Source organism: Eupeodes corollae, chromosome 2, assembly GCF_945859685.1.
Source record: "Eupeodes corollae chromosome 2, idEupCoro1.1, whole genome shotgun sequence".
Classification (NCBI taxonomy): domain Eukaryota; kingdom Metazoa; phylum Arthropoda; class Insecta; order Diptera; family Syrphidae; genus Eupeodes; species Eupeodes corollae.
In genome coordinates this window covers 109,442,792-109,462,230 of record NC_079148.1, presented here as the reverse complement: position 1 = coordinate 109,462,230, position 19,439 = coordinate 109,442,792, and the positions used below count along the sequence as shown (strand labels likewise).

Sequence of the window (19,439 nt, the reverse complement as noted above, 5' to 3'; positions counted from 1 at the left end):
ATTCGTTACAAGAAGAAAATTGACTTTCAAACCGTTTAACCTTTTCATATTGAAAACCTTTTTAGCATAAATGGTTTAACGTTTCTTTCAGATTTTTATAAAACAGGTGAAACCTATCATTTCGGAAGATTTTTCAATAACAACAAATGTTTCAACTGAATATTCAAGAAAAGGATTGTAGATTTGGAAAACCATCACAGATTTTATTAAAAAAAAAGCTACTCCATAAATTAAGATATCCACAAAAAGCTTTAGATATATAGACAGATAGATATTTATTTGCGTAGAATAAAGCATTACAATTTTACATGAATTAAAGTGAATACACACAGCTTGCACAAAGATATGATATTTAGTTTATATCTTACAACTGAGGAAAATATATATTTCGGTATGACAAAAGAGATCTAGAATGAAAAACTATTGAAGAAGAACTACGGAGAAAAAACCTTCATTTGACATTTGAATCTTAAGCTAAGAATTTCTTTATTTTAGAAATCTGTTGGATAGATAAAATGGGCTTAAACTAATGGAATTACCAGATGATAATGAAATTGCTTGTTATTTCATCCATAGATAAAAAGATACAAATGCTTGAATAAATACATCAATAAATTAACAATCAAATGAATAATAACAAGACAAATAAATAATTATTCAAACGAATAAATAAATAAATAAATATATAAATAAATAAATAAATAAATAAATAAATGAATAATTAAATAAACAAATAAAGAAACAAATAAATAAATAAATAAATAAACAAATAAAAAATAAATAATTAGATAAATAAATAGATAAATAAATAAGTAAATAAATAAATAAGTAAATAAATTAATTAATCATTTAACAAATAAATATATAAATAAATAAATAAATGAATAAAAGAAATACAACAATAACTTAAACTTAAAAGTGACATTGATATCACAGAGATTTGTTTGAGTTTTTAACAGTTTATATTTGCAAGTTCTTAATAAGCACATTTTCAAAATCTTTACAATTATGGAAGAATTTTGTTTTGATTTTTTTAATTTTCTCAGACATTTTTAATACACCACTATTTTCGTGCAATCTTGAAGCCATTTTCAAAGTTTTGTTTTGAGATATTTGAAGTTTATTAATATGCGACATGGCACAACTTCCCCAGCCTTTTATAAGTGTTTTTTCTTAATTTAAAAAGGCAATATCCAAAAAACGTGATGTGATACATTAATTTTGAAGTCGGATTTGAATTAAAGCCATCAAAACCCATAGAAAAAGTTAAATTTTATTGTCAGGAAGTAAACCTTGCCTACTAGTGTTACTTATAACAGAAACGACTCTTTAGGTTTTGATTAAAAAATGTGTAATGTAAATTATGTTGAAAACTGCAACTAAGTTCAGAGTGAAAGATTAACTTCAGAAGATGTTCTCTAGCTCGTGCTAAATACCCATAAATAGTGACATAACGGCAACGCCAATTAAATAATAAACCGAAAGGGTACTCTCTTTTTTCCATTTTCACACACGTATACAAACTTTCGTGTTCTTTTTTCTCAGTTTTTTTTTATTTTTTGGTTTCGATTATCACAGTACAACAACAAAAAATCCATGACAAGTTGTTGCTTCTCGTCTCGCTCGCGGTATTGTTTTCGGTTTTGTCAGAAGCAGATTGGTTTGGTCTTTGGTACTCACACTAAGAATATTTAGTTTACTTTTATTTACAGTGAGTTAATCAAAGTGAAAAGTGAAATTAATTTATAATAATATTAACAAACATATGTTATAAAAAGTTCTTGAGAAAAAAAGCAAACATTTATAAGGTAAGCTATCGCGCAGATTCGGCAAATTCGTCATAGGCGTTTATTGAATTGTGTTGAAAAATTGCAAAAATATGTGCATTTTAAAGCGAAAAACTAAACCTATGCCCTTGAACTTCAGAACTATTGTTATTACTTTTACTTTAAAATCTTAAGCGTGTTTCCCAATAATAGAGTTTAAACAATTAAAATGTCTGTCACACAGATCCATCTCGAAGTTTTTTAAATAAAATGTGATGAAATGTGAACATCCTAGGTACATATCTTTGCACGATTCTTGAAGGATCAATAAAATATAAACCACATACTTTCGCATACACATATTTGACGTCTTAAATCGAAAGAGAAATATTATTTTTATCTTAAATATTTAAGTGGTGAATACCATTGTCATCATGCAAAAAATGATACCAACAAAGCAACAGGTCTTGATAGTAAATTTAACTGTAAAACAAGACTGATTAATAACAACCATTCACCATCATGCATTGTTCTTACAATGGAAGGGAAATAATGAAAAGGCACTTTACACATGTTATTTTTTTTTAAATATTGTACTGTCATTATTGTATTGTCATTACTGTCTGGAAAACAGATGGTCTTATCTTTTTTAAAAATAGAAAACATTTTGTTTTTTAGTCGTAAAAATTAACTTTTTGTTGGAGTTTTGCGAAGAAGTAGGGTCTGAAAGTTGATTGAAATGCAAATTATTTACTTAATTTATCAAATATATTAAGTGTTGCCAATCTTGGATATATTTATTTTTTGTATCTTGAAATACAAAGAGCTTTTTTAAACACGCTGTACTTTTGCAATTCTTTTTAAAATACTTATACCAACTTTGCAAATACTTAACTTGAGACAACTAGCTGGGCTTGGTATACGTTTCCATGTCGGAGGATTTTTAAATACATTTATTATTGTATTTGTAAAAAAGGTGCGTTCGTTTGGTCAGCAAAGTAGTTCATTCCATTGGAATATCTTAATTTTGAGTTGGCCAAAACAAAAGCAACTTTTATTATTAAATAATAAAGAAAAACAAGTTAAGGGTTAAATTATTTTAAATTGTTGATTTTAAAATTTAAATAATTATTTACATTTTCTAATGAAAAAAAGAAATAAAATGGTTTATGTAATAGTGTATTAAATATACCTACACTATATCAAAAAATTGTTCGTACAGGTGATTCTTCAAAATAATAGCTAAGGTATTTAAAGTATTATATTGTTTATTATATGAGGATTAAAAACAAAACAAAAAAAGAGACTGGGATGCGACCCACACTGATAACTTCCCATCCCGTCTGTCGACTTGTCTTGCTTAAAAGTTTGTCTTTATGTACTCGTATCAATTTTTACCAAAATTGCGTACTATTTTTTGTAGATTTTATTTTTTATGAAAAAACTAACTGTTGGATTTTTATATAAAAATTACTGAATATCGAAAACAATATTTTCTGTGAAATAAAATAAGTTTGAAGGCAATATTTTTAATTTTTGAAAAGCTATTTGAGTAAATTTTTACCAAGTTTTAGTATTGTTTTTTTCTAGAGTTTTATTTTTTGTAAAAAAACTGTCAATTCGATTTTTTTCAAAATTTTACTGAATGTTAACAACAATATTTTTTTAAAGATAAGAGTAGAGTCAATATTTCACATTTTTGAAAAGATATTTGAGTTGAAAATCAATTTTTACCAACTTTTGTTAAATTTTTGTAGGTTTTTAATTTTTTGTACAAAAACTGTCAATTCGATTTTTCTCAAAATATGTCAGAATGTTGAAAACAATATTTTTTATAAGATAAAATATGTAAGTTTTTGAAAAGATATTTGAATCGATATTCAATTTTTACCAACTTTGAGTAATGTTTTTTTTAAGATTTTTATTTTTTTTAAAAAAACTGTCACTTAGATTTTTTAAAATTTTATCAGATGTAAAAACATTATTCTCCGTTGCGCAAAATTGTTTTCACATTTCTCGACATTTCAAGATCCCTAGAGTCAAAATAAAAGAGTTTGAAAGAACCAGAAGAGATATCAACTTCAAATAAATTTTGTTATACAGATAATAAGGCAGAAAGATGCAGAAAGGGCTCTCAAGAAAATTGCGTGGGTGGTTTTTTTACCATAGCAGTTTAGAAAAAAATGTGAAAATTTTCGTTAACCCTAAATATCTTACGAACCAAAAACGCTAGAGACTTGAAAAAATGTATATAATATATTGTAACGTGATACCCAACAGGGATATTTTTGAAAAAAATCAATATAACGGTTTTTTTATAAATCAATAAAACTGAAAAAAAAATTGTCACCTCCAAAATTTTACGACTGAAACGAAGAATAATGTTTTTGACATCTGATAAAATTTTGAGAAAAATCGAATTGACAGTTTTTTTTATAAAATATAAAAATCTAAAAAAAATCATTACTAAAAGTTCGTAAAAATTGAATATCGATTCAAATTTCTTTTCAAAAACTTGAAGTTTAGGCTTCAAGCTTATTTTATCTTATAAGAAATATTGTTTTCAACATTTTGAAAAATGTTGAGAAAAATCGAATTGATAGTTTTTTTATATAAAATAAAAACCTAAAAAAAATTTATAAAAGTTGGTAAAAATTTATTTTCGACTCAAATATCTTTTCAAAACTTTGTAATATTGGCTTTAATTTACTTTTATCTTTCAAAAAATCTTGTTTCCAACATTTAGTTAAATTTAAAAAAAAATCGAATTATCAGTTTTTTACAAAAAAATTAAAAACCGAAAAAAAAATTAACAAAAGTTGGTAAAAAATGATTTTCGAGTCAAATATCTTTTAAAAACTTTGAGATAATAGCTTCTAGCTAATTTTTTCTTATAAGATATATTGTTTTCAACATTAAGACACATTTTGAGAAAAATCGAATTGACAATTTTTTTTACAAAAAATAAAACTCTAAAAAAAAACAATACTGAAACTTGGTAAAAATTTACTTTCGGCTCAAATAGCTTTTCAAAAATTAAAAATATTGGCTTCAAACTTATTTTATTTCACAGAAAATATTGTTTTCAATATTCAGTAATTTTTATATAAAAATCCAACAGTCCGTTTTTTCAAAAAAAATAAAATCTACAAAAAATAGTACGCAAATTTGTTAAAATTGATACGAGTACATATAGACAAACTTTTAAGCAAGACAAATCGACAGACGGGATGGGAAGTTATCAGTGTGGGTCGCATCCCAGCCTCTTTTTTTTAATTTCATACATATTGAGCTGTAGACCGTGGTTTACCAATAGTTGACGATATCTCAGCATAACTTTTTCCGTCGTTTCTTAGTTTAAAAATCAGTTTTCTTACTTCAAGAGGTACTTTTTTATGAGAAGCCTCCAATTTAAAAATAAACTTCGCAAAATAAGAAAAAAAAACAATTGAAAAGATCAATCCAACACGGTATACTGAGCCTAGATCTCTTAATATCATTACAGTACACAATGTACATTGCAAGAAGAACCGTTATTTCCATTTTGTTATAGAATAGAACAGTGTACGAACATTTGATTGATGTACGAGCAATTTTTTGACAATCCTGGCAAAAACCTATTAAATAAAAAAATAAATTAATTGGGTGGCGCAACAGTACGTTTGAGAACTAGGTCCTAGTGACTGACAACTCTCAACCATTCCTGTGTGCGAGTACTGTTGTCAGGGATGGAAGGGACCTACAGTTTTAAGCCGAATCCGAACGGCAAATTTGAGAAAGCACGTTTCATGACAAGAATTACTCTTGGAGAAATTGTCAATTCCTCGCAAGAGGAAGTACCCGTGAAAAAACTTTAGGTATCATAGGCAGGGATCGAACCCAAGACCTCTCGCATGACAGTCCAACGCACTAACCATCATGCCACGGGTACTACAAAAAATTCAAAAAATCAAAATTCTACTAACGGTAAAAAAAAACCATAAGGCAAAGCTCTAAGCAATTAAATTGCTTATTTTGCTGTTTAAGATACTTTCCCAAGTTAATTTAATTTGACTTAACAGATCGTTTTTAGTTTTGCTATTAATCCTTACAAATTGTCGATCTACAATTTCCTAAAGATTTTCTATAGATTTGAGATCTGGAGACTGTGCAAGCCATTGTTATACGTCAATTTTGTTTTTTATGCAATCACGTTTTAACCGCTTTGGGCGTGTGCTTTAGGTCGTTGCCCTTGTGAAAAATCCATTTCAGAAGCTACTGATCCTCAGCGTGTGGCAGGATTAAGTTTTGCAAAATGTCAAGGTGCATAATCCATTGTACCATCTGTTTAGTGAATAGCTTCCAGTCCATGCCCTGAAACACATTCCCACACCATTACGTTACCTCCGTGGTGACTTACGTGGATTTAGTGCCTATTGGCTGGTTTGCGAACTCGACGGAAAACATCGGAACCCTTAAATTGAATTTGGACTTGTCTAAAAAAAGAGTATGTTAATACGTTTTCTCTAGGTCCAGTTAATGTGGTGATAAGCAAATTTTTAACTCGCTATCCTGTTTTTGGTTGAAATAAAATAATTTGTTTACAGCTTGTAAAAGATTTTAGTCTACCTTCAACAGCTCGTCTCCGAATTGTTCTTGCGCGAGTTGGTCGAGTTGGGTTTCTATTTTGTCTCGATGAATTTTTAATGAAATATTTTTCCGATATTTTAATTTGGCTCATTCCTCTTCTTTTATTTCTATAGAGCATTTTTTCCGGCCATTTTACAAAAGTAAGCTAAGAACACTTATTAGCTTGCCCATGAAATGAATACAACCTAATATATAGCTTCAACTGAACTCTTTTGCAAATACTTTTAATATGAGCAATGGATAATAAAATAAGAGATGTTAATAAAAAGTTGTCTTTGTTTTGACCAACAAATTAATGTGTTAACTGTCCTACTTATGTACATATGCAATATTTAATTAACCATTCTGAAAACTATTTTTGTTGTGGTCTATTTAGAAGTACAAACCTAATGTATTAAATTTTGGAAAAAAGTTGACGTGATTTGTTTGAGTTATTATTTTTGAATGACATAAATATGGAGGTAGCTTTCGTAGCTAATGTTTTAGCCAACACTGTAAGTTTTACTCACAAGTCTCCTGGTACAAGGAAACTCAAAAGCCCAAACACTTTCGTACTAAAAAAAAAATATTGTATTTAAGCTCTAGAACAATAAATTAATCCCGATAATTGTGTGAGTCAATACACTTGAGATAGACAGTACGAAAGCTATAGTATTAACCTTTATGCCTCTGCTATAAATTATTTAATTATTATAATAAATTATCAACATTCTTCAAAGTGGTCAACGTTTATTTTGTTCGCTTTGTGCAACATTTCATTTCTAAAATTTAATTTCTTAAAATACATTGTCTTTTTTTGATCATTTAAATTCATTTATCTTCGTTACAATTCAAGAAATAATAAAATTTTAATTATTTGTTTTGTCTGTGGCTGTACTTTTATTGATTTCGTTTAAAAGATTTTTTTAAGCTTCTGTAAATAGTTCCCAATTTAATTTAAAAAAAAATTGTTTTACTATCACGTGCCCTCTCGTATTGTCTTTCAAAAAGTTGCGCATTCTATCAAGACTTTGGTTGTTCTTGTCTATACCATCTCAATAGCATTGAACAAAATTTTTCAAATTGTCGTTTACCATAAAATAAGCCAAAAAGAACCTTCCGGGCCATATTTTTGTTTGACGATAGGAACAGTAACTCACGCATTCCAAGCATAATTTGTGTCACTGTATCTGCCTTAAAGTACACTTGGTATACGTTTTTTAAAAAGGCAAACGTATTACAAACATTTTTTTTCTAAGATAGCCTATCAAAACTAAGTGCTTTCCTTCTCGAATTTATGTGTGGTCCTCTGCAACAACAGCTCAAAAATCATGAACAAAATTTTCATTTGTATTTTTTATGAAATTTGTTTATAATTTCACTAAATGATGAAATTGTTATGATAATGAGACAACAATGCTTCAGTAACTTAAGCTTTTGAACCCCAATATCAAGTTCATACAGATATTTAATTAAAAAAAAAAAAACATATTTTCTTAATGAAACTTTTTAATTCCAAAGAGCTGTTATTATCAAAAATGTATTTATTCAATGTTGCTGTAATCACTTTAACTAACCAAATGTGACAAATCTTGAAACTTTAAGATTACATGCTTTAAGTATCGTTGGACATTTTTTTTTGTTATTTTAGTTTAATTAAATTTGCCAAAAAAATACACCTTTGTATGTATGTAGTTTTCTTCAAATTCCAATATTTTCAAGCTGAAAAATGAGATCAATCAAAATACATTTTAATGAGCATTTTTTATCTACACCCCACTGTTTAAAGATGTGTGAAAAGTAGTGTCAGACGAAATTGTGACTCCTAGAACTTTATTAAACCAAAAATTGCCCATAAAATTATAAAGTTAATTTATGTGATAGTTTTGTAGCAATTATTTCTCATGCATGGAAAGGTTATCAAGAAATAAAACCAAAATATTTTAGTTTTGTTCTATTTTTAAATTAGTTTTTTTATTTGTATTTTATTTTAATCTTTGAATATAAACGTTTTTTTTTTTTTTTTAAATGAGCAATGAGTGATTATTTTTTGTTAGAATTTCACAATTTAGTCACAGATTTGTTTGGGCCAAACGTGTGAAATAAACTAATGGCGAATCCTTTTATTAACAACTTACTGGACTTTTAAAATATACTCTCATGATCATTAAAAAGAAAGGTCAAAGAAATATCTCGAAGATGGTGTGAATATAATAAATAATCTTAACCCCCAAATTTAAAAATTCAATATTTTTAACATTATTATAAATTTAATGAGTGGTCTCGACCATCGGGTGTTTTTAATCTATTAATGTTTCTTGTGCTCAGAATAAACAATATTGAGTAATGACTTTTGGAATAAAAATCCCTGTTCAATAATTGTATGGCTTTTAAAATTTGTTAACTTAAGAACGTTTGATAACTGCCGTCTGTTCTTATAAGTTTTCAAAATTTAATACATTTTATTATTACAAAAAATTAAGAATTACATTCTAGTTTATATGTATACTATTTTTAAAATATATTTAATTTTAAATATTTTCACGACATCTCAACCAATTGTACTGACGTGGGTGTTTCTGTGGTATATTAACAACTTTTAAAGTTAATAAAGAAATTATCCTTGCAAGACCGCTTAATTGTGTCACATTATTTAAGTACTTTCAAATAAAACACAAAATTGAAAGTAAAACAATATAAAAAGTAGACAAGCGTCTTTTAATAGAAACTCATATAATATGTACTTATTAATTGAAGCGTTAAGAGAATGAAGGTCTTAAGACTTAAGACAATAAATATGAATGATACAATTAAAAAATGGTGTTGCAGATTGGTTGCACATAGCTATCACTTTTATTTTTGTTGAATAAGATCTTGGAGCCATGCCTTGACGTATAGAAGAGATGGAGGTTTTTATATCTGTATAACCTTCATCCTGTAATTTTCTTTATGATTAAATTGGCTCCATTTAAATTACGACGCCAACATCTTGGAAATAAACAATAAAATAATTATATCTAAAAAATATAAAAACTTAAAAAAAAACTACTAAAAATAAAATACCTGCCGCCCGTATATCGAAACATTGTAACTAAACACTTCATGTCTTTGTAGTAGGTATGGTTGCCATGCTTAGTAAAATATTTTACCAACTCCCATAAGCAACCCATTTTCTTTTTTCCCTATCTCTCAAAAAAAACATCCTTTTAGTCAAAATATTTGTCATAAATTCACAAAGTCATAAATTTATATTTCAATTTTCTTTAACGAAATATTAAATATAAGGTTTTTTCAGAAGTATTTTATTCTTCATACTAATATAAGACATCGTTTCTTCATACAAAATACTATATTTAATTTTCCATATAAAAATATTGTAATTGCTCCGTACGTTAGTTCGCCCATACTTTGCTTCGGGGTAACTTTTTTTGTCGGCCATATCTCAAGAACCTGCAGATAACCTGTAGAGAAGCAGAAACCATTTTTACAAAAATTGCTTTCATTTCAAAATCTATTTTTTTTTCGAAACCATATTTTTACCAATTTTACTATCATTTCTTAAAAGTTTTTATTCCCTTTATAAACAAATAAAGATTAGATTTTGAAGTCAATAACTTCATTAATTTACGAAATATCAAAAATCGAAAATATATATTTTATGAAAAAATTTACTGAATGTCAAAAACAATATTTGTTTATCAGATGAAATTAGTTTGAAACCAATATCAATAATTTTTAAAATGATATTTGATTCGAAAATCAATTTTCAACAACTTTTAGTATTGTTTTTTTTTACTTTTTATTTTTTGCAAAAAACTGTCAATTCGATTTTTTTTTTAAATTTTACCTGATGTCAAAAAAGTTATTTTTCGTTGCATAAAATTATTTTGGAGATACAATCATTTTTTGTTCGTAAATTATTCGAGGCGACAATTATTTTTGTTCAGTTTTTTGATTTATGAAAAAAACCGTTAGATGAATTTTGTATCAAAATTGTATCTTTTTGGTATCACGTATATAATCTTTTATTAAGATTTTAGGGACCTTGAAACGTCGAAGAATGTCAAAATTTTCAATTTGACGAATCGGAGCGATTAAAAAAAACTTGCTATGGAAATCTTAAAAAAGTGATCAATTTGGTTGACCTCAAATATCTTTTAAATCAATTATGTTGGCGACTTCAATTAAACCTAACATTATATGTTTTATAAATTCATAAAACTAAAATTTGTCAATGCAGCGAAGAATAACGTTTTTGAAAGTTGCGAACATTTTTCGAAAAATCTACTTTACTTTTTTTTACAAAAAATATACTACTTAAAATTGGTAAACATTAATTTTTGGCTACAAAATCTTGGCAAATCAATTATGCTAGCGACTTCAATTAAACCTAACATTATATGGTTTATAAATTCATAAAACTAAAATTTGTCAATGCATCGAAGAATAACGTTTTTGAAAGTTGGTAACATTTTTCGAAAAATCTACTTTATTTTTTTTACAAAAAATATACTACTTAAAATTGGTAAACATTAATTTTTGGCTGCAAAATCTTGGCAACAATTGAATATTTTAGTCTAAAACTAATTTAATCTTATAAAAATCATATTTTTTAAAATTTTGTGAATTGTTCATTTAAGTTCAGTTCACACTTTTTTCTAAATGATTAAAATCTACAAAATGTATACTTCACAAAATTTGTAAAAAATTGAATTTTTCCACGAATATATCAGAAACAATTGAAGGTTTTGACTTTGAAATTATAATGTTCTATACAAAATATCGTAGTCCATATATTATAATTTTCGTCAAAAAATGCAACTAAAAATTGACAAAAATTTATTTTCCACTCAATTATCAAGGGAACGGAAACAGATCAAACTTATTTTACCATATAAACGGTGATTTTTTAAGAGCTTGAGAACTTAAAAAAAAACGCATAAAATTTGCAAAATCTCATCGATTCTTTATTTAAAACGTTAGATTGGTCCATGAAATTTACTTTTTGAAGATAATTTCATTTAAATGTTGACCGCGGCTGCGTCTTAGGTGGTCCATTCGGAAAGTCCTATTTAGGGTAACTTTTTCGAGCATTTCGGCCGGAATAGCCCGAATTTCTTCGGAAATGTTGTCTTCCAAAGCTGGAATAGCTGCTGGCTTATTTGTGTAGACTTTAGACTTGACGTAGCCCCACAAAAAATAGTCTAAAGGCGTCAAATCGCATGATCTTGGTGGCCAACTTACCGGTCCATTCCTTGAGATGAATTGTTCTCCGAAGTTTTCCCTCAAAATGGCCATAGAATCGCCAGCTGTGTGGCATGTAGCGTCATCTTGTTGAAACCACATGTCAACCAAGTTCAGTTCTTCCATTTTTGGTAACAAAAAGTTTGTTAGCATTGAACGATAGCGATCACCATTCACCGTAACGTTGCGTCCAACAGCATCTTTGAAAAAATACGGTCCAATGGTTCCACCAGCGTACAAACCACACCAAACAGTGCATTTTTCGGGATGTATGGGCAGTTCTTGAACGGCTTCTGGTTGCTCTTCACTCCAAATGCGGCAATTTTGCTTATTTACGTAGCCATTCAACCAGAAATGAGCCTCATCGCTGAACAAAATTTGTCGATAAAAAAGCGGATTTTCTGCCAACTTTTCTAGGGCCCATTCACTGAAAATTCGACGTTGTGGCAGATCGTTCGGCTTCAGTTCTTGCACGAGCTGTATTTTATACGGTTTTACACCAAGATCTTTGCGTAAAATCTTCCATGTGGTCGAATAACACAAACCCAATTGCTGCGAACGGCGACGAATCGACATTTCACGGTCTTCAGCAACACTCTCAGAAACAGACGCAATATTCTCTTCTGTACGCACTGTACGCATTCGTGTGGGTGGTTTAATGTCCAATAAAGTAAACTGAGTGCGAAACTTGGTCACAATCGCATTAATTGTTTGCTCACTTGGTCGATTATGTAGACCATAAATCGGACGTAAAGCGCGAATCGAACCGAACACTGATTGTGGTAATAAAATTCAATGATTTGCAAGCGTTCCTCGTTAGTAAGTCTATTCATGATGAAATGTCAAAGCATACTGAGCATCTTTCTCTTTGACACCATGTCTGAAATCAAGCGTGATCTGTCAAATACTAATGCATGAAAATCCTAACCTCAAAAAAATCACCCTTTATAACCATATACAAAATATTGTTTTTAATTTTTAGTTAATGTCTTTCGAAAATCAATTACTTTCAACAAATCAATAACAGTTTTGGTATTATACAGACTATTTTTAATTTGTAATGTAGGTATACAAATCTTAGTCTAATCGATATAGTCCAAATTAGTTATTAAGACACAAACCCAGAATTTCTTAAATATATCTATTTTATAATTATTTTAACAAATTAAAAGAATATATTTTGAAAAGCCAAATAAAGTAATTTAAATAAAATCGATAACTGAGACATATTAAAGAAAAAAATTAAAATCTGTTTCGGGCGGCAGATCGTTTGTTGTTGTTGTTAGTTCTAAATCGCACCAAGCATTAAACCATTTCTATAAGGTAAGGAATTTACATAACCTCAAATGACGACACTTTCATCAAACAATTTTTAGTTTGATACAAAGTTGTCCATCTTTATTTGGTCCAAAATCAAAACGTGTAAACTTTAGGTAAAAATATCAAATAGGAAAATCCATTCAAATACTTAACAGAGAACCAGTCTTGTTGTTTAAATATTAGTCCTCTACTGTAATAAATAGTTATTGATTCTCAACAAAGCCTGGCGGTGGCGGCCGGCGTCACTTGGGCTATAATTATTGTGTCTGCCTGCCCTGCATCATCCTTCGAACAAAGCGAGATTCGAGATATCTACCTAACCTACCCAAATCCTAACCTAACCTAAAATACATGAGCAGTAGCTACATCGAAATTGGGGTATGTTAGAGTAGAGAAGAGAGCACAATAACATCTGCCTTGTGGTGGCTTTGCCTTCTGCCTAGCCTAGCACTCTCAGAATGGTAGGTTGCTTCTTGGTTAGGTTAGAGAAAATTCAGATATATTCTGTTTTTTTAGTATATCGTCAAGTCTTCGAAGCGAAGCACACTCACGACCGAATTTTCTCTACAAAAATAAAATTCAATTCCATTGAACTTTCCTTGTGTACGCTGCGCTGCTGCCTGACTAGTGACTGCCCGTAATTGTAGTCTTTTGTGTTTTGGTTTTTTTCGGACTTTCATTTTTTATTGATTACATTTTTTTGCGTGCATCGCACGAGTTTCTATATTTTAATAAGTTTTGTTTTTTTGTGCAATTGCGAAATAGTTAATGCACCGTTAGTTAAAACTAACAATCTAACTGCGATTTAGTGCCACACTGACAAGCACAACAATAACTAGCTTTCCGAAACTAACGCAAGTCATGTCTGTAGACGACATGGAGATCCGTAATCGAGGAGAAAACGCCGCTACCGATGTGAACGTCGAAAACAACGCTCGAATGCAAACAGGTTGACTCATCGTTTATTAATTAATTATTGTTGTTCGTTTTTCTTTATTTTATTAACCAACAAAAAACAATCTAATTTTGTTTTGTGTGTCGGCGGCGTCTTGGCGACTCTATACCTAACTTAACTATGCTATTTTCATTTTAGGCAAAATGGACGATGTTGAGGATAGTGTATCGCTAAGCAACTTTAAGGTTCTATACCTAATAACACAACTCTCAGGAATCACACTGATTGTTTTAATGGCAAGCTGGATAGCCATTCATTTGGGAGGATTCGCGGGAACAAGCAATCCAGCTATAGAATTCAATTGGCATCCATTGTTAATGACAATAGGACTCGTATTTTTATATGGAAATGGTAAGTTTTTAAACATAGTTGTGATTCTAAAATTAGATACGATAACAGACGCGCGATATGGGTGAGGCTGTGGTATGCATCCAAAAACATACGGAAACTTGACAAACATAAAATAATCTCAGATAAGAACATTCTATTGTTCTCTGTTAACGTCGTAAAAAGTTCGTCAATTATATGCAACAATTAACTAAGGTGTGGTGCAAGTATTTTATACTGAATTATAAAAATATTGTTTGTTTTGATTATGAAAATTCAAAATTCACTGAATGTACGAAGTACGAGTAGCAATTTGGATAAAAATACACACACACGCCTTAGGGAATTGTTGCTCTTTTATAAAGTGGTGTGAAATGTGTATGATTGCCAGATGTGATTTTCAATTCGAAATAAATATGCAAAAAACGCTGTTAGAGAACTTCGATTTTGTTTAACAATGGTTGCTAGTTTCTTTTAATAACCAACATACAATTTGTTTCGTGTTGTTTAATTTAGAAAAGTTGTGGCTTAACTTTACATTACCGGAGCACGAATTTCAACTAGCGATTTTTTTTTATTTGATATGTGCAAATAAATAATAACTATAGCAATTTTAGAGTGAGGGAACATTTATTTCTATATTAAATTAATTTTCAAATTTCACTTTTTGTACCTACAAAACACGCAAAACTGGTTGATTTTGACATTTCTTCCATGTTTTTTGTTAAGTGTTGTCATACTTGTTTTTTTTTTGTTGGGAATTTCTTTGATTTTAGTGCTCAAATGCAAAAAGTACTTTGCGTATACCCAAACTCGCACTCACCCCAAATCCCATAGAGATCCCAAGCAGGGGTTTGCAGGGGGTAGCGTGCCCCCTCTTACATACCTAGCTGTTAGTACGCCGTTTTCTTAATTTAAAAAAAAAAACTTGATTTAGGCTCAAAAAAAAGTAGGATTAAGTCCGAAAAAGAAAATATTTGTTTCTTTAACTTAAAGGTGATCCCTCGCCTTAATATTTAAAACATGTTCTATTAGGGGTCTCCCCTACCTAACTGTAAAAAAAATCAGAAGAAAATTCAAACTGCGGTAATGGAAAATGCCCCAAAGTGGTTATTTCTCGTCATTTATCAATCTGTGAATTTTAATGTTTAATGTTTAATGTTTCAAAAAAAATTCAGTCCTTAAGTCTAAGTATTAAACTTTTTGTATGTGGATTCATTGGTTTATCGACAATAATTTGCGAGTTTCCCGATACCGTGTTAGTACAATTTTGTTTGTTAATTAAGCTAACTAGATAAAAGAAGTCGATTTTTTATCCAATTTTATTTCAAGATTTGTTCTCAGGAAAGTGTTGAAACTTCGAGTTGTTGAAATCGATGGCAAGTTAGTTGCCTTGTTTAAAAAAAATCACACGATTGGGGCACTCACTTTCGAAATAAATGTTCAGTATTTCTTAACGTTGTTCAACTGTCAAAATTTCGAGCGTGAAATACCTGTCAGTGTTAAAATAAATTTTTAAAAAGAAATTAATACCTTGTTTATGTTAGGTTCTCATTACACGATTTTAAGATCTTGAAATATTGGACGGATTGCCAAAAGTCTTCCAAAAGGGTGACAATTGCCAACTTTATATCAAGTAAAAATTGTCCATTTATACGGTTGGTTGATTTTATCAAAAAATTAGACAAGTTTATGGTAATACCTTCCAATTAATAACTGTCACGAAGACTTTAGAAAACAATAAAATTGATAGACTCAATGAAAGACAATTTGCTCGACAGATGAAATTTTGGATATGAAAACAATAGGTCGGTCAAAAACATTTAAAATTATATAAACGGCGATTTTTTAAAAGCTATAAGAAAGTTAAAAAAAAAAACATATACAATTCAGAAAAATGCATGAAATCTTTATTTGAATCGATAGTATGGTTGATATAATTTAATTTTTGAAGATTATTTCATGCAAATGTTAATCTTGAGTGCGCCTCAAATGGTCCATTCGATAGTTCAATATTGGCATACAACATTTCGGCTGGTACTTATTGTCTGTATAGACATGAGCTTTGACATAGCCTCACAAACAATAAGTCCCTCACTTTAACCGGTCCCGAACGTGAAATAAAACGTTTACCGAACTCGGCTCTCAATAAGTCCATTGTTACGCGTGCTATGTGGCATGTGGCACCGTCTAGTGCAAACCCCATGTCATGCAAATCAAACTCTTGCATTTTGGGCAAAACAAGTTGCATATCATGTTACGGTAGGGCTCACCATTCACAGTTTCGTTACGATTCGCATCATCTTTGAATAAGTACCGTCCAATAATGCCACCAGCCCATAAACCGCACTAAACTGTGACTTTTTTTGGATGCATTGGTAGCTCTTGCAATGCTTCTGGCTAATATTAACTCCAAAATTGACAATTCTGCTTATTTACGTACCTATTAAACCAAAAATAAGCATCGCAGCTCGCTGGAAGAATCGCGCGATAAACTTTCTTAACAGAGCACGCATTTTGATAGTAAAATTCAATAATTGGCAAGCGTTGTTCGTTTGTAAGACGATTCATGGTTAAATTATAAACCAAAGTGAAGATGTTTGACTGTGAAACAAAACATGAAACGTGAGTCAGCTGTTTAAACTAGTGTTGCGAAAAAGATATTCAACCTTTATTTAAAGTATACAAAATACTGAAACATGATTGAAGCAGGAAATAACAACTATATTGTAAAATTTGTTCATGCGTACAATCTTTTTCAACTTTTTTTTGTTTATATAAATTCTTTTTCGTTATTTTGACAAACGGTGACTTTTTATTTCTTTCGATTTTCGTAGTTTTTAAATTCTTTTAAGGTCCTGAAAAGTTTTGTTCTTGTTTTCTGTTTCCTGCTCAAAAACTCGGATGATGTTGTTTGGAAGAAACATCATCCAATATCAAACTGGTAAACAAACGTCCAATTATTTGAAAACACACAAAATTGGTGCATAGATAAAACGATTGTTCACGATTTTTTGATAGAAAATTTGCCGACGATTGACTGACAATTTTTGTCTGTCACTTTTGACAGATACGATTTGGTGTTTACATGGTTGAAACAAAATTGGTTTAAATGTTTATCCAAAAATCTGCCAATATTGGATGATCTTCCAGTGATGCATACTAAGCTTTAGTAAGTTGCTTACAAGAAACCGCATTATACATTAATTTTGACTCAACTATGGTATAATGTATAGGTTTACAATGATAACCATGCAAATTGCAAACCCTTTAAGTGTATTTATAAATGTCAGTCATTTTGTTACCCAGCTTTAATTTTTGCAGATCGTAAGAATTTTCGATTTATTCGGGAAAATATGCGTCAAGAGAAGGTGTAATGGTGAATTTCTGATGAGCCCAACCATTATATCGGGGCGAAACGCATATATGAACACTTTTATGCTGGTTTATATTTATTTTCGTGATTTTAAATCATTTACTAAGAATTATAAATGTTTTAAAGGCTTTTAATGCACTTAAAACATTACAACTTGACAAACAAGAAACATTTTTCTAAAAAACTATTTATCATGTAAAGTGGTTTGAAATGAAAAAATTGAAATTGAAAAATAGGAGAAAAACAGAATTGTTAAAGACATAAAATGATTCATAGAGCGATTGCTGCACAAAACAAGCATAACAATTCTTTAATATTAACAGAAAAAGTTCCTAATTTCTAAAAATATTTTAATTTTTTTATTTATTCGACTTTTTCTTTCTTCGATTTCAAGAAGTAAAGTCTTTCACAAGTTATTCAGCTGAAAGACTATACCGACATTGTAATTAAATAAACAATCTAAGAACTGACAAATTATAAATCAATTTTTCCAAAATATATTAATTTTATATAATTGTATACTTATTTTTATGTTTGTTTTAATTAACTTTTTATACCTTTTTTCTAGCAATTCTTATCTACCGTGGTCTTCGCCACACCCGCAAGAAGACCCTCAAGTACACACATGCTTCAATTCATATGGGAGCATTCATTTTAGTTTTGCTTGGAGGCAAGGCTTCCTTCGATTCGCACAATCTTCATGAACCGCCCATTCCAAATTTATACTCACTGCATTCATGGTTAGGAGCTGCTGCTATTTTTATGTTCTTGTGTCAATATGTTGGTGGTTTCGTTGCCTATCTGTACCCTGGAGCTAAGGAAAACTTCAAAATCGCCCTCATGCCCTTCCATATCTATTTCGGATTGTTTGGATTCGTTTTATCTATTGCCAGTTGCCTGACGGGTTTAACAGAGAAAGCATTTTTCTCGATGCCTAAGTATGAACTTAAATTAAATTAGCATACAAAACCAGATAACTCAAATTAATTTATTATTACTAACTTTATTCTAGTGGTGCCTACTCAGCTCTACCTACATCGGGAGTTATGGTTAATTTCATGGGAATATTAATGGTTGTTTTTGGAGCTCTTGTTATGTATCTAAGCACAGAACCTAAATATAAACGTCGACCCATTCCAGAGGATGCAGTTTTATTGACCGGAGTTAATGAGTAAAGCTGGAAAAATATAAAATTTAATTTACTCGTATCTTGATAGCTTTATTTCATAAAAAATACTTACCTAATGGTTGTCATCTTCTTTTATGAGTTGTTTTTTTTTTGTTGTATTAATTATTTGCAATTATTTTTCAAAGACTTACATTTATATATTTTATTCAAATTAAATGTCAACTGCACACAATTTTTTGTAGCCTATTACAAAGACGTATTATGTTTCTCAAAAATAATAATGTTGGTACATATAATTATAAATTTGTAATAAATGTTTTGTGTTAGGAATTAGTTGTAAGAAAACTAAACAAATTCGTTTGACATAAGCACAATGTCCTGTGGTGCATATATTATGTGTATATAATTATTAAATATTATAAAAATAAACTTAAATAAACTCATCATCAAATTTTAATTGTAAATTCTTACAATAAATATAAAAAAATGTAATTTAGTAATTACTTGAATAAACGTACGCATATATCTTTATGGAAATTTTCTAAGTATTTTTTTTATTATTACAAAATCGAATAATAAACTATTAAAAAGGTTAAAAATCGGCAAAGATTAAAGAGTGGTTCACTCAGGCGTATACTTACTTTTTTTGAAGAATATTGAACCTTTGTTGTTATAATTCAACAGAAAGATGATTCTAAGGTTTAGTTACATAAG

The 19,439-nt window shown here is 29.4% G+C and overlaps 1 protein-coding gene across 3 annotated transcripts; it reads left to right on the top strand.

Moving 5' to 3' along the window:
- Positions 1-1,643: 1,643 nt before the first annotated feature.
- On the top strand, positions 1,644-19,262 carry LOC129945320 (plasma membrane ascorbate-dependent reductase CYBRD1). 3 transcript variants are annotated; one of them, XM_056054984.1, is made up of 4 exons: positions 1,644-1,808; positions 14,032-14,244; positions 18,165-18,534; positions 18,609-19,262. In XM_056054984.1, exons 2-4 carry the CDS (start codon positions 14,037-14,039, stop codon positions 18,769-18,771), a joined length of 741 nt encoding a protein of 246 aa, XP_055910959.1. In that variant the 5' UTR covers positions 1,644-1,808; positions 14,032-14,036; the 3' UTR covers positions 18,772-19,262. The 3 variants fall into 3 exon arrangements, with proteins under 3 accessions (XP_055910959.1, XP_055910958.1, XP_055910960.1); XM_056054983.1 differs by lacking the exon at positions 1,644-1,808 and adding an exon at positions 13,455-13,887; XM_056054985.1 differs by lacking the exon at positions 1,644-1,808 and adding an exon at positions 13,471-13,575.
- Positions 19,263-19,439: the final 177 nt, after the last annotated feature.

Bases quoted from the DNA above. Each gene is read 5' to 3' on its own strand.
- LOC129945320 (XM_056054983.1), top strand. From the start codon at position 13,800: ATGTCTGTAGACGACATGGAGATCCGTAATCGAGGAGAAAACGCCGCT. The intron at 13,888-14,031 runs GTTGACTCATCG...TTTTCATTTTAG, and splicing joins CAACGCTCGAATGCAAACAG to GCAAAATGGACGATGTTGAG. The intron at 14,245-18,164 runs GTAAGTTTTTAA...CCTTTTTTCTAG, and splicing joins CGTATTTTTATATGGAAATG to CAATTCTTATCTACCGTGGT.